General features: G+C 35.0%; 1 protein-coding gene across 5 annotated transcripts in view; it reads left to right on the forward strand.

The window, feature by feature from the left end:
• Positions 1–15,483, forward strand: part of LOC150026633 (uncharacterized) — a 37,436-nt gene that overhangs the window by 9,107 nt on the left and 12,846 nt on the right. For 4 of the 5 annotated variants that reach the window (XR_016521358.1, XM_090303114.1, XM_090303115.1 and 1 more), the window contains exons 3-5: positions 8,205–8,320; positions 9,014–9,073; positions 9,435–9,585. Coding sequence is in view for 4 of the 5 variants with exons in the window: in XM_090303114.1 (XP_090159240.1) it covers positions 8,205–8,320; positions 9,014–9,073; positions 9,435–9,585 (327 nt within the window). In the remaining variant the exon portion in view is untranslated. The remainder of the gene's footprint in view (positions 1–8,204; positions 8,321–9,013; positions 9,074–9,434; positions 9,586–15,483) is intronic. The other variant, XM_090303116.1, reaches the window with a different exon arrangement.

Consider the following 15,483-nt stretch of genomic DNA (forward strand, 5'->3'; position numbering starts at 1 on the left):
CGGAGTTGCTGCAGTTGCCACCAATTGGATGGCAACCAGATCTATGGATTCGTCTCTTACCACTATGCCCAATCCATCTATCTATACTAATTATCTCAATGTTCATCTTTCTATTGGCAAATTGGATGAAACTAATTATGACACTAGGGCCTCAGATATTAAATTATGGCTTAAGAGTCAAGATTATGTTGATCATCTTACCCAATGTGTTCACATTGTTGTTGCAGATGATGCTTCCCGTTGGTTGAAAATTGGAGCTCAATTATGCATTGTTATTAAATCTACTATCACTCATTTTTATTACAAATATTTCGTGTTTTTGAGATGTGTTCATAAGTTTGGGAACATGCGAAATTATTATACACCAATGATACTTAACGTCTTTTATGGTGTGTCAAAATCTCCTTATTGTTGTTGCTCCCAAACATCTTGATGGTACCATGCCTGAATATTTGGGTAAACTACATGCTCTTCTTCATGATTTTAATAAATTATTGTCTCCTACCTCCACTCCTACTCAAGAACTATAGCAACGGTCCAAGTTCTTCATATTATTGGGCTTACATGGCCTTCCTGATATTCTCATGTCCATGATCTGATTTTAGGATCACCTGTTGTTCCCAATTTCACTTTCTCTTGTTCTACCCTTCTGCGTGTGCCAAGTAAACACATCACTGATATACCTCTTCTGCTTTAATCTCAGCGTTATGATCACTCACCCTTCCAAGTCTGGCAAAGGGTGTCACTGGTGTAAACATTGTGGCAAACTTGGCCACAAAATTGATCGGGTGTTATGCCTTACATGGTCATTCTCCTAAATATGTTGTGGTTGCCTATAATGTTCTTGTGCAACCTTCTACCATGGACCCTACTTCATCTGATATCTCAGGCCAACGTGCAATTTTCAATGAATTTCTTAAATGGTATGAGGGTCGTCAAAACTCTGGTTCCACTGCTTTTGTTGCACATTCAAGTACACCTTTTGTTGGCCTTACTCCAATTCTCTTGGTCCTTGGGTTCTCAACTCAGGTGTCACCGATCATATTACTGGTAATAAATCTTTTTTCTCTTCTTTGTATACCTTCGATTATTTACCATCCATCACCAATGGCTCTAGGGTCTCATCCCATGGTGTTAATACTATTAATCTTCTTCCTTCTTTATCTATTGATAATGTTCTTTATGTTCATAGTCTCCCTTTAACTTATTATCCATTAGTAGTCTAACTCGTTCTCTTGATTGTCTTATTTCATTTACCAAATATTACAGGACCGGAGTTCGAGACAGATGATTGACACCGGATGTGAGTCTCATGGTCTTTACCACCTACAAACATCTGCAAATGTTGGCACGGTTAAGGATTCTCCATCTCTCATTCATGCTCAACTAGGTCATCCTAGTCTTGTTAAGATGCAACACCTTGTTCCAAGTTTGTCCAAAGTGTCTAGTTTGTCTTGTGAGTCATGTCATTTAGGTAAACAAAGTTGCAAGTCTTTTTCTTGTAGCGTCTCACAATGTGCTTCATCCCCTTTTGCATTAGTTCACTCTGACATTTGGGGACCAAGTCCTATTAAGTCTAATTTAGGATTTCAGTATTTTGTTACTTTTATTGATGATTATTCAAGATGTATTTGGTTATTTTTAATGAAATCTCGTTCTGAGTTGTTTTCTATATTTCAATCCTTTTATAACGAAATTAAAAATCAATTTTGAGTTTCAATTCAAGTGATAATGCTCGTGAGTTTCTTTCTCATTCTTTTACCACTTTTATGAAATCTCATGGCATTCTTCATCAAACCTCATGTGCTTAAACCTCTGAACAAAATGGGGTGGCTGACCGCAAGAATAGACACCTTGTTAAAACTACTCGTACTATGTTACTTCATGGTGACATTCCTCAACGTTTTTGGGGTGATGTTGTTCTTAGTGCATATTATCTAATTAATCGTATGTCATCTTCGATTTTAGAGAATAAAATTTCTCATTCTATTTTATTTCCTCGTGAATCTCTTCATCTCTTACCACCTAAAGCTTTTGGGTCTACATGTTATGTTCACAATTTTTGTCCTGGTCTAGATAAATTATCTGCTAGGTCACACAAATGAGTTTTTTTGGGTTTACTAGATCTAAAAAAAATATAAATGATTTTCACTTTCTTTTAACCGTTATTTCATTTCTGGAAACGTTGCCTTCATTGAGTCTTTATTTATTTATTTTAAGTCTTTATCTTCTTCACCTGTGTCTCCATCTAAACAATTACATATTCCAGTTGTCTTTGATCCTTCCGTTATGTCTAGTGTGCCTAAAGATTCTCCTCTTCTACCACCTCTTCAAGTTTACAGTCATCGTCAGTCTTCCCATCGTCCACAGGATGACTCTCTTCTAGTGCCAAATCTTCCGTCCCTTCCGGCTCCAATAGTTGAACCTGATATTCCCATTGCCATTCGTAATGGTATACGTTATACCCGTAATCAATGTTGTCAAACTCGTAACTCGGAGGCGGATCAGAGAGATAAAAAAAACTCGTAACTCGGAGATCGTAACTCGACTCGAAAGAGTTACTATTAGAGTTACTATACATAAGATAATTCATGAAACGGTCCAAATTCATAATTTTGAGTAAGCTATGATTTTTATTTAGGATAAGAAAATGTGTTGGAGATGAAAATAATTGTAATTTTTTAAATGGGCCCAAAAAACCTAATTTTGAGTAAGCTGTGAATTTTATTTAGGGTTTCAGCTGCACATAAACAGAGCACATTCCATATTTAAATTTTAGTTAGGTTTTATTAGGTTAAAATTGAAATGGGCCTTTGGTATCTGTCTCTTAAGTAAGCAATGATTTTTATTTAGGGTTTCAGTCGCACACTACACCACATTCCATATTTAAATTTTGAATGAGGTTTTATTAGGTTAAAATTGAAATGGGCCTTTGGCCCAAAGTTATGTCTCTTAAAATTTAGGTTTAGGTATGTGCTGCCCGCATCTCTTCCTTCCTTATGCGCGGCGCCACCGCAACTCCTCCTTTCTTATGCACGACGCCGTCGCAACTCCTCCTTCTTTATGTGCGGCGCCGTCGCAACTCCTCCTTCCTTATGTGCGGTGCCGTTGCAGCTCCTCCTTCCTTATGTGCGGCGCCGTCGCAGCTCCTCCTTCCTTATGTGCGGCGCCGTCGTAGCTCCTCCTTCCTTATGCTTCGCCAACGTCATAGCATGCGTTTGCAGTGGTGTGCGAAGGCGGCGACGACGTTTGCGGAGGTACTGAAAGGCGGCGGCGAGCACGAGCGGCGCATTAGGGTTTTTTTTGGACCGCGTCATGGATCGCGGAAGCTCATGGATTGTTCGATCCAACCCTTGGATCACTGGATCGCTCCGATCCAGAGAGGGTCCGATCCCACCTCCGATCCAACTCGTTTTTGCCTAAAAGGATCGTAAATGCACAAGATCGGCGAGTTAATTCGCGATCTTGACAACATTGCCTGTAATCCCTCTCCACATTATAATGCTTTAATTTACTATTGACTATTTCAACCCTTTTTACTGTCACTCAAGCATTGGGTGTATCCATCTTGTAGTATATGTTGATGACATTGTTCTTACAAGCAGTGATCACCATGGCATCTTACAGGTTAAACAACACCTTTGTCAACATTTTCAGACCAAAGATCTTAGCAAACTCATATATTTCTTGAGGATTGAGGTAGCACAATCAAACAACGGTATTGTTATTTCTCAGAGAGGACGTACGCATTCTATATTTTTGGAGGAAACTGGATTAACGAATTCAAAATCAGTTGAGACACCTATGAATCCTAATGTCAAACTCGTACCTAGTTAGGGGAAGCCTTTCTCAGATCCTAAGAAGTACAAAAGATTAGTTGGAAAGTTGAACTATCTTACTATCACTCGTCCAAATATCTCATTGGTTGTTATTGTGGTGAGTCAATTCCTTAATTCACCTTGTGTTGACCATTAGAATACATTAATGGTTCTTTTGAAAAAGGCTTGTTATATGATCACAATAATCATACTAGAGTTGTATGTTATTCATATGCTGATTGGGAGAGGGTCACTATCTGATAGAAGATCTACTTCCGGATATCGTGTTTCTATTGGTGATAATTTATTTTCTTAGAAAAGCAAGAAACAAAATGTTGTGGCAAGATCTAGTGTTGCAGCAGAATATAGACCTATGGCTTCAACTACTTATGAGTTTATTTGGCTTAAACAGTTACTCAAAGAATTGCAATTTGGAGAATTCAATCAAATGACACTCATCTGTGATAATCAGGTTGCTCTTCATATTAGTTCAAATCCCGTCTTTCATGAAATGACCAAACATATTGAGATTGATTGTCATTTCATTCTAGAAAAGATTGTTTGGAGATATCAAGACTGAATTTGTTAATTCGAATGGTCAATTAGCAAATATTTTCACTAGATCTTTACAGGGATCTATAATTGATTATATTTCTACCAAGTTTGGTACATGTGATTTATATTTACCAACTTGAGGGGGAATGTTGAATGTAACGGGCTTAACCCATATTATTATGTTATTGATTTTGTTATTATTTTTATCTATAAATAAACACTCTTATGTGTGTATTTTACACAATTGATATCAATCCTATATTTATTTTGTTCTTTCTTAATATAGGTAATTAATTCTATTAAGTAAACAACTCATGGGTACAACGTGTATAACAGTTTTCCAATACAACTACTTACTACCTAACAATAATAAATTGGGGAAATGTGTTATCCTCTAATAAAAAAAAATATGATATAGGAATAAATAGAACATTCCTAATAATACATATATAATCAAGATATTCTTGATTTTATATAGTATCAACATTTGTTTAGCATTCCCCCTCAAGTTTGAGCATTTAAGCTGTCTGTGCCTAACTTGTTGCAACTATAATCTATCCTTGGTTGTTATAGAGACTTGATGAATATGTCAACCAATTGTTCATCGAAGTTGACAAATCAAGTAGTGATGTTTCTAGATTCTAGTTTGTGTCTTATGAAATGATAATCTACCTCAATAGGTTTGGTCCTCATGAAAGATAGAATTAGAGACAATGTGTATGCTACTTTGTACATACAAGGTGCATTTTGGAACTTCCTACAAATTTAGGTTCTTTGAGGAGTTGTTTTGTGTATGCTACTTTGTACATACAAGGTGCATTTTGGAACTTCCTACAAATTTAAGTTCTTTGAGGAGTTGTTTTAGCCATAAGTGAATATTGTCATTGCCTTGTATTCTGCTTCTACACATAATCTTGCCACAAGATTTTTTTTCCTTTCCATGATATTAAATTACCTTAAATTATAACACCATACTTTAAAGTGGAGCGCTATCGCTTGGTGACTTTCCATTATTTGTATACATGATGCCTTTTCTAGGAGCCTTCTTAATGTACATTAAGATCTGTATAATTTCCTCCCAATGGTCTTGACAAGGAGGGTTTAAAAGCTGACTTACTATGCTTACTACAAAGGTGACGTCAAAATAAGTCACAGTGAGGTAATTTAGCTTACTAACTAACCTTTTATATCTCCTAAGATTCGAATACAATTCTCCTTGGTTAGGTATAAGTTTGACACTTGGATCTTGGTGTCTCCATAGGCTTGGTATTTATCATCCTTGTTTCTTCTAGATTGTTGAGAGCATATTTTCTTTGTGATACGGCGAAACATCCTTGAAATGTGTCACTTTTATGCCAAGGAAATACCTTAGGTGTCCAAGATCTTTTATTTGGAACTTTTGAGCAAGATATTAAAATGGGATAGATACATCCTTGGGGAGGATGACGATAGAATATAAAATTATTAGAATCACTTTGTATTATTCCAAACTGCTAGATGACAGTATGAAAATGCCCAAAGCATGCATGAGGTTATTGGCTGAAGCAATATAGGGACTTACATTGACAACATACTATATTAGATAACTCTTTTTAAGTAATAAATCCGTAAGGTTGCTCTATGAAGATCACCATGTAGAAATGCATATTTGATACCAAGTTGAAACAAAGTCCAGTGGTGAATAACCGCGATGGAAAAGAGAAGTCAAATAGATTTGATTTTTGCAATAGGTGAGAAAGTTTAAGTATAATATTGGTCATAAATTTGTTTGTATGCTTTGCCCAACCAGCTGAGCTTTATAGCGATCAATGTTACCATTAGGTCCTGTTTTTCTACTACCACTGAAACCTCACCGTTGATTTCCCAACTGGAAGAGGAACCACCTAGTACCACTACTTTGAAGGGCACATGTCTCGCCAATCATTGCTTATCCCCACTGTGAGAGATAAAGCTTCACTAAGAGAGTTAGTCATAGGAATAAAATAATGTGCACACATAAGTATAATTTATGGTGGATAGCCAATGATAACTGAGTTTTGTATAGTGGGGAGAAGGGTTACAGGTAGAATGTTTACCATTCTCAATAAGAACAGGCTAATCATATCATTTTTAGACAAGATAGAATGAAGTATGGGAGATGGTGTCGAGGAAGGATCAAGCATGTCCTCCATTATATCACTATCTGTCGAAGATGGTTCCCATCTTGGAATTTCAATAGGCCGTGAAGGATATTAGTATACTTGAAGAGGTGCTGGAGAAACATCATATTTATGGTAGTGGTGGGATAGTGACTGCATATTTTCATTTGAATGAACAACTGTATAATATGGAACAAACATAAAGATAGAAAGAGACTACAACACACAAAACACAAAACACAAATAAAGATCATGAGAGAAACATCGATACCATTTCTGAAAACAGTGTTGTCCCACGAATACACATTTAAATAACTAAGAAGAGAGTTTAACTTTTTTTTTTAAAAAAAAACAAAAATTAAAATATGGGGGGACTAGACCAAAACCCATATATTAACAAAAACGATACATAGGTAGACTATACCTATTCATAAAGAATTCTAAGAATAGACTAGATGGAAGCCTATTAAACCAATGAAATGATTTTCTATGAATAAATCCTAAATTAGCCAACTTATCAGCACACGCATTCCCTTTGCGAAAAATATGAGTAACCCTAAACCTAATTTTCCCGCAGTAATTAAGACTAGTATTCCATCGATTACGAAGCATCCACGGAACATTAGTCCTAGCAGTAAACGCAGCACAAACCAAGGTAGAATTACATTCAAGCCATACTATTACGAAGTGGACTTTAAGCCTAACTCGACCCCATAAAATCGGCTCAATGGGGTGAGGTTTGCACCCACTTATATACTATGAAAGGCTCTAATCTCTAGTCGATGTGGGATCTCCAACACACCCCCCTCACGCCGAGACTACCAACTCGTGCGTGGGACTATATATTATGGGTGGTCCGATAGCGGCCCGATAGCGGGTGGCACGATAGGCCCAACACAAACACTCGCTAGGATAGGCTCGAAATGGCTCTGATACCATATTACGAAGTGGACTTTAAGCCTAACTCAACCCCATAAAACCGGCTCAATGGGGTGAGGTTTGCACCCACTTATATACTATGAAAGGCTCTAATCTCTAGTCGATGTGGGATCTCCAACACATACATTAGTAAGCCCCATCTTTTGAGCTTCCTCCGAAGCATGTTTAACTCCATATAACTCAACAACTATAACAGTCTAAACTTCAAGAAACGCAGAGAAAGCACCAATAATCTCCCCCATACTCCCAAGAAAAATACCTCCACAAGTAGCAAGATCAGGATATCCCCTAACAGCCCCATCAATGTTAATTTTAACCCAGCCTGGATATGGGAACTCCATCTAATAGGAAGAGAGTTTAACGTAACTAGGTGTGAGGTTATGTACACAACTTATAGTACCAAAAGCATGTGGAGGAAGAATGTAAAGAGGGAAATGAGGAATGGGTACCCGATCATTAAGAACAAATGATGACATGCAATTGAATGAGATAACATGCTATAAGGTCAATATCCCAAAAAAACAGTGTGGAAGATGATTGTGAAGATGTGTATGAGTAGTTTCGATAAGAACTTTGTTTTTGCTTTATGCTACTTCATTTTGTTGAGGAGTATGAGGACATGTTGTTATAGGATTAACTCTTTACTTTTTGAATTATAACAATGTTGTTGGGATCGTATTTGAAGTTATTTTTTTGCTCATTGAGGATTTCATGGGATGCCAATTACTTTAATAAAAGAATGTGTTATTTTCAGCTCTCAAAGGTTGCCTTTCTCTCAGGCCATTGTATTGAATTCTACAGTTCCTATTATGGCTTCAATTATGGCCAGGGTCTTTTTGCATGATAAATTAAAAGTTGCTGATATTGCAAGTAAGATGTGACAGTTCTGCTCTTAAATTACCTTCTATTTTAAATTTATGGAATGGAGAGAAACTTTAAATTCTGATTTTCTACTTAATTATTTTTCAATACCTTTTCTCCAGTACTTGTTTGTATTATGAATTACTTCCATACTTGTAGCCTAAATTCTTACAAAGTTATTTCTTGTTTATAAAGAAGTTTGCAAACTGTTAATTGTAAGATATTAACTGTAATTATCTGTTACGAAATTATAAGATCTTATATTTGATGGCATCTTTCTGTTTATACAATTCATCCTCGTATAAGATGGGGTAGAACATGATGGCAAACTTGAAACACTGAACTCGTATTTTTACGGATGCCCCAAAGACAACTGAACCTTATTGGTGTACAAAACCTTAAATAGGGCACCCGATTAAACCTCATTCTACTTGGACAAGTTTGTCAGACTTCAAAATTCAAGCAATGACAATCTATATTTGGATATAAATTCTTAACAAGTCAACTTGTAATAAGATATTTATGGCCTACAGTAGAAACAACTAAATTGAAAATTCTTAATTATTTCATAATTCTGAAGTTACAAGTATAAATTTCATATTACTCTATATATACAAGGACAGAAAGTTAATATGTATAAAAGTAAGCATTTGTTATCATTTGTAAGTAATGATTAATTAATTCAAAGCTGCTGTTGTTCAGGTCTTGCCTGCTGTTTCTTTGGTGTGTTGTTCTTCTTCCGAGAAATGCTTGCTACAGAAGGTATAATAGTTGTTTCCATTCTTAGTCTTTTTATTGCATTCTCCTTTGTATAATTTTATTGGTATGCTTGTGGCTTTCAACTATAATATTCTTACATGTGATTTAGACTTAAGAATACATTGGGTTTTAAATTCAAATTTATGGGCCAAATTTTCTTGACTTGCATTCTATATGCCCCACGTTTTTAGAAAAGAGAAAAGACTACCACATGCCTTTGACCTGTTTGTTACAGGAGGTCTGAGGTAATATTTTGTGTAGTTAGTAATTGACTGCAGGCAATGTAGCCTGCATCATCTAGGTTCAAGAGAATAGTACATATACTTTAACTACTCTTCCTAATTTCAGAATTTAAATTTTGCAGGACACTTAGTCAAAGCTAAGGAAGCAAGCAATGCATATGCTAAGACAGGTCATAATATATTTGCAATCCTACTGGGTATCTTTTCATCAATAATGGGTGGAACTAGTTACTGTCTTATTAGGGCTGGAGCTAAGGCATCCGATCAGCCTCTGTAAGATTATATTTTTAGTGCTTTTGGATTTTATTATTTATCAAATCTTAAGTGTTATGTTCCTGGATGGTTTAAGCCTTAGTTTTCTTTAGTTATGTTTATTTGTATGAGTTCTACTTGATTATTAGAATACAAGGTCCTTCTCTTGTTGTTACTCTGACTGATTTTAAATATTTCGTTCCATCTATTGATACTTTTGCATCTTATGTTGATTATGTTTAATGAAAAGTAGTTCCAAATTATTTTATCTGAGAAATTTTATCATGAAATGAAAACCCAATTTGGTATTTCTATATGCTCTCTTCATAGTGAGAATACACGTGATAATTTATCTTATCAATTTATGGCATTGGAATAGACCACTTGTACTCTTCTCCATGGCAACATTCCCCGTCACTTATGAGTTGATGCTGCCCCATAGCTGTCTTTATTGATCAGCCTTTTTCCTCATTACATTTAATACAGTTGATCCTCGTATGTTTGGCTCAACTTGCTTTGTTCACAATCTGATTCCAGACCTTCACAAGCTTTTAACATTGTCCATCAAATATGTTTCCTAGGTTATCATTGATAGCAGAAAGGTAATTAATGTGCATAAATTTGTAGGTTATAAATTTATGCGAGGACAATTATCCGTCCCAAACTCCGGTTCTGTAAATAAACAGAATCTTTGGTAAAAGAAATAATACAATCAAGGGAACGAGTGAGACGACTAATGGATAATAAGCTAAATGGAGACCCAGGGACATAAAGATCATTATCAATAGATAACGAAGGAAAAATATTAATGGTACCAACACCATGCGATGAAACCCTAGATCCATTGGCCATGGTAATCGAAGATCAATAACACGAAGTAGACAAGGAAGAGAGAAAATATTTATTACCAGTAATGTGATATGTGGCACCTTAGTCTAAAACCCAAGGGCCAAGGAAAGTAAAGTGAGTGAGACCAACAAAAGATGTACCTGTGAGTGCAACAGAAGGAGTAGAAATAGAGATTTGACGATCCTCATACCATTTGAGAAATTCATTGAAAATAGTATGTTGTCCTAATGTATTAGATGAGGAGGACCAACAATAGATGTTTGTGATGGAACAATTTGGACAAGAGGCATAATGGCAGCAGAAGAAGCCCTAGATGACAAGCGCAGATCCAGTTGCTGACCAATTGGCGGCAACAGTGACGATTGTGGTGGTGATGGTAGCTCTGGCGGCAAGGAGGTGGTGGGGCGGTGGCTGGAAAACACCGGTGCACAGTGGGTTCACTAAAAGAAAATTGAACCTTAAACCTATGCTCTAGATACCATATTAAAAATAAAGGAAAAGAAAAAATCAGATAAATTTTCTTAGGTATATTAAACACATAGGATTATGTTTATATAGAAAAACATACAAAAAATATGGGTTAAGCTCATTACATAAATAGAAATATCTAACAATTTCTATAATATTTGTTGAATGTAACGGGCTTAGCCCATAGTTTATATTATTTTGTTATTATCTTATTGTTTATGTTATTATTCTCATCTATAAATAAAGACTCCTATGTGTGTATTTTACACAAGGGATATCAATCCTATATTTATTTTCTTTATTCTTAACAATATCTAACCGAAAATAATGACAAAGTTGTTTTATATGTAAAATGCAATGATGATCGCTACTTGTAAGGAAAATGTCATCAACATATACTACTTGTTGACATCAAATGTAAGTCAAAGGTGACAATGACATCAACATATACTTGTATGTAGAAAGAAAACTCAAAAAGGTGACATCAAATGTTATCAAATAGTGACAGAGAGGATAAGAAACACTTATACATTTTTTGAGAAATAGGTAGCCTAAAAAGACACTTATGAGACTGTTGATAGTTTATCGAGGCCAAGACTAAGATTGTGAACAAAAAAGGTAGATCTAAAGACTAAAGGAGTTAAGGGGTGGAAAAGTTGACGAGGGAACAAAATAGAGTGACAATATAGCACAAAATGAGAACATCACTCCAAAATTGTTGAGAACATAACCATGAGGTAAAAGAGTGAGTAATTTCAATAAGTTGTCTCTTCCTGTGCTCTGTCATTGCATTTTGATTAGGTGCACTTTTGATGAAGAATACTATGGAAAGGCATGAAATCTGAAAAGTATCAAAGGGGTTTTTACCAACATTATCACTACTAAAAGTACAAGTAGAAGCACCAATTTTTTTTTCTTTATTATAAAAGGATTGAAATATGGAAAACATGGTACAATTTTTCATTAAGAAAACCAATTACATCAAGAATAATCAATGAAAGTTACAAATATTGAAATCCCAAAGTAGAGTTAACATAATTCGATCCCCAAATATTCTTTTGGGACACTCCTAGGGAAAGACTATGACTATATTTTCCTAATTTACACAATTCACGACAAATTTGAAAACATAGATAGATGTGGTACATGGTGTTGAAACTTATCAAGGTTTTGATGACCCAATTGAACATAATTAGAGAGAGGAATCCACCATCGAGCTAGCATGAGTAGAGGTCCGAAGTTGATAAAGATCCTAGGACTCACATCTAATGCATTATCCATCCCAAAACTTCAGTTCTGTGAGAAAACAAAGTCATAGAGGATTAGATGATTAATGGATAATAAATTAAAAAGAGGCCAGGAACATAGAGGACATTGTCAATGGAGAGAAAAGGGGGAAGATGGACAATACAAAAACCTTGTGATGGGGCCATAGAATAGAGGGTTGTTAGTAAGAAATTTTAGTGTACAACTGTCCAACTGTTTGCCTTTTTTGTTAGTGTACAACGTCCAACTATTTGCTTGTATGTTAGTGTACAACTGTCCCGCTACTTGTTTATATATCAATGTACACATGTCTAGCTAAGAGTTGTTAATGTACAACTTTTCCAACTCTTTGCTTGTATGTTAGTGTAGAGTTGTCCATTATAATATTCATATTAGATAATAGTGCTAAGCGGTAGCATATAGGTGCTAAGCGGTAGCACATAGGTGCTAGGTGGTAGCACACAACTATTAAAGGGTGCAACTACTATAAATACTTACAATATTCATTTCAATGTGTTGTTCAACAATAAACAAAAATTTTCTCGTTCAGTTTCTCTAAAATGGTATCTAAAGTTTCTTTTAGATGATCTAGTTTCTCCATCACTCGAACATGATTGTCCATTGTGCTTCTTTTTCTCCTATTCTTTGTTCTCATGATGATGTGATCATCCTTGCTATTGCTATTCATTCTCATTGTTCTAAAATTTTGTTTGGTTTGGTTTTGTCAATTCGATGTGTGATTTGTGATCAGGAAACATTAATTGTGTTTGCAGTTTGTTATGTGAATTGGAATTGGTTTGCTTTTAATTTGTTGTTTGTGCCGCGTTGCAAGTTGTACTATGGTTTCTTTTTCTTTAGTTGTTCTGGTAACGTATCTGCTACTTTGGCTTCCGCTTCCTAGTCCTTCCCTACATCAATATTTGATAAACTTAATGATAACAAACTATATCTATTGGAGACCATTTGTTGTAAATCCAATTGTTCCTCCTTGTTTTTTGACTGAAAATGATTGAACAATTGACAATATCAATCCTAACTATGAAGCTTGGGAGGTTCAGGATCAAACATTACTAGTTTGGCTTCAGTCCACACTTTCCAAATTAGTTCTCTCTTATGTACTTGGTGCAACTCATTCTTATGAAGTTTGAAAGAAAATTCATGAATATTTTGAACTTCAAAACTAAGTCTCGAGCATGACAATTGCGTATTGCAATGCGTGCTGTTAAACTAGAATCTAAATAAATGGTAGACTATCTACTCAAAATTAAAAGCTATGTTGATGAACTTGCTAGTGTAGATGTACCAGTGCGTCATGAGAAGCATGTTGATGCTATTCTTGAAGGACTTTCGTCTAATTATGCACCTCTCTTCTCAGTCATTGAAAATAAGAAAGGTACACCTTCCATTGCTGAAATTGAAGCTCTTATGGTTATGAGACATGTCTCACTCGTTTTATTTAGGAGACACAAGCTTTAGTATCACCATTATTGAATTTCACTCACGCCTCTTATGGACATTGATGGAAAATGCTCTTCTTCTAGTAGTTTTCTTTATGATTTCTTCTTTGGATGGAAGATAAAAGAGAGTTGAGGAGCGGAAGCATTCTTAACTCAAGAGGAGTTTCGATGGATTGAAGTGGAGATAAGGAATATGTGAGAGTAAGAGGTGAGACCAGCTCACTCGGAAAGAGTGTAGGCTAAGTCTTAAAGTAGACTAACCTAGGGAGAGCATAAGAACAAGTAGAAATGCCATAATTGGGCAGAATTGGGAGCACTCCTATTTATACAATGAGGGTGATTTTTTCATCAATGGAAATAAAAACACTACAAACTCGAACATCCTAAGCAGCATGATCTTTTTCAGTTGTATGGAAGAAAATAAAATATGTAGTAAAAGAAACGATGCAATCAAAAGACTTGTAAAATTTACAATTGGATGATAGATTAAAGGGAGCTGCAGGGACATTATGAATAGAGAGGGGAGACGATGGACAATACCAACACCTGAGGACCATGTTTGAGAACGATTCACTATGGTGTTGAAAGGTAAATGACCAAAATTAGAATGAGAAGAACAAAACGATTTTTTATTGATTGTGTGATTGATTACGTGGTTGCCAATGGTGCAGACAAATTTGTACAAATTTATATCCACATGCACATGCTTAAAAACAACAAAAATGACAAATATATTAAAAATATCATAATGGCAAACTAACTTCATAAGATTTATAAAATTCTAATGATTGTTATCACACAAAGTCTTAAAAACAATTTATAAAAACCCTAATATTTAATTTATTAATTTGAGGATGCATTCTTTGGTTTTGGGTGCTTGATATTATCTTGTAAGTGGAATATAATTGGGAACAATACTGTATAAGTAAACATTAGAACAGAAACCAAATAATTGGTTTTGGAATTAAAAAAACACAAAGAACTATAAAAATAAAGCTCCAACTAGATGAAGAACATGTGTAAAGAGGAGAAATGGACAAAAAACAAATAAAAGAAAAAAGAAGAAAAATTGGAGAAAAAACTTGGTTAGGTCGTCAGAGTTTCACTGTTTCAATTGGAGTAAGTTATCATCATAGGTGACTCTAAGTAGACTTGGCATTAGAGAAAGCTCATTTTCTAATGCATTCACAACTTAGGGTTCTCAGTTCATGAAGGTTCTCATTTGTAAAAGAGGGATCATTCTCTCATGTCGATTAATGTTATAACTTAAATAAAGTATATTTGTTGGGGATACCCTTCAGTGTGATCTAACCTTTAACGTTGAGTTAGATTCAAATACAAAATTTTAAGATTGCCTTAATTTCATCTTTAAGGAGGTGTGTTTTTCCCACATCAAATGTAGATAAGTCCAATGTGTAGTTTTGATAAAGCTTGGGCAATCCTTACATTACAAGTCAGTGTATTAAGGCTTTTGCTATCATAAGTTTTTATTGCATAACTTACCAGACTTAGCTTAGAAGATGTTTATATTTCATAAGTTTCACATAAAAAAGGTTTTTGAAATTACATAAAAAAGCTCATCGGAGTTACAATTATTTTCTTAAGTCCAAATGAAGCTACTCAAACATTTTCTGAATGCCTCCAAAATTGAAAGTTGAATGTAGCTTATTTCTGCCTGGACTTAACATATTTTAGATTTTAAATTTTTAAACAAACATGAAATTGTAATTACTTAATGTAATGTGGAAACATTCTCAGAGCAAAGACGGATTCTAATCTTCTACTAACATGCAAAATCTTTTAAGTTGGTTCTTTATTGTTATATGCTTTAAAGGCTTTCTTTTTCAATAACTATATTAAGTGAGATTGCATGTAATGG

Source organism: Phaseolus vulgaris, chromosome 6 (assembly GCF_051622355.1).
Source record: "Phaseolus vulgaris cultivar YP4 chromosome 6, ASM5162235v1, whole genome shotgun sequence".
NCBI lineage: Eukaryota > Viridiplantae > Streptophyta > Magnoliopsida > Fabales > Fabaceae > Phaseolus > Phaseolus vulgaris.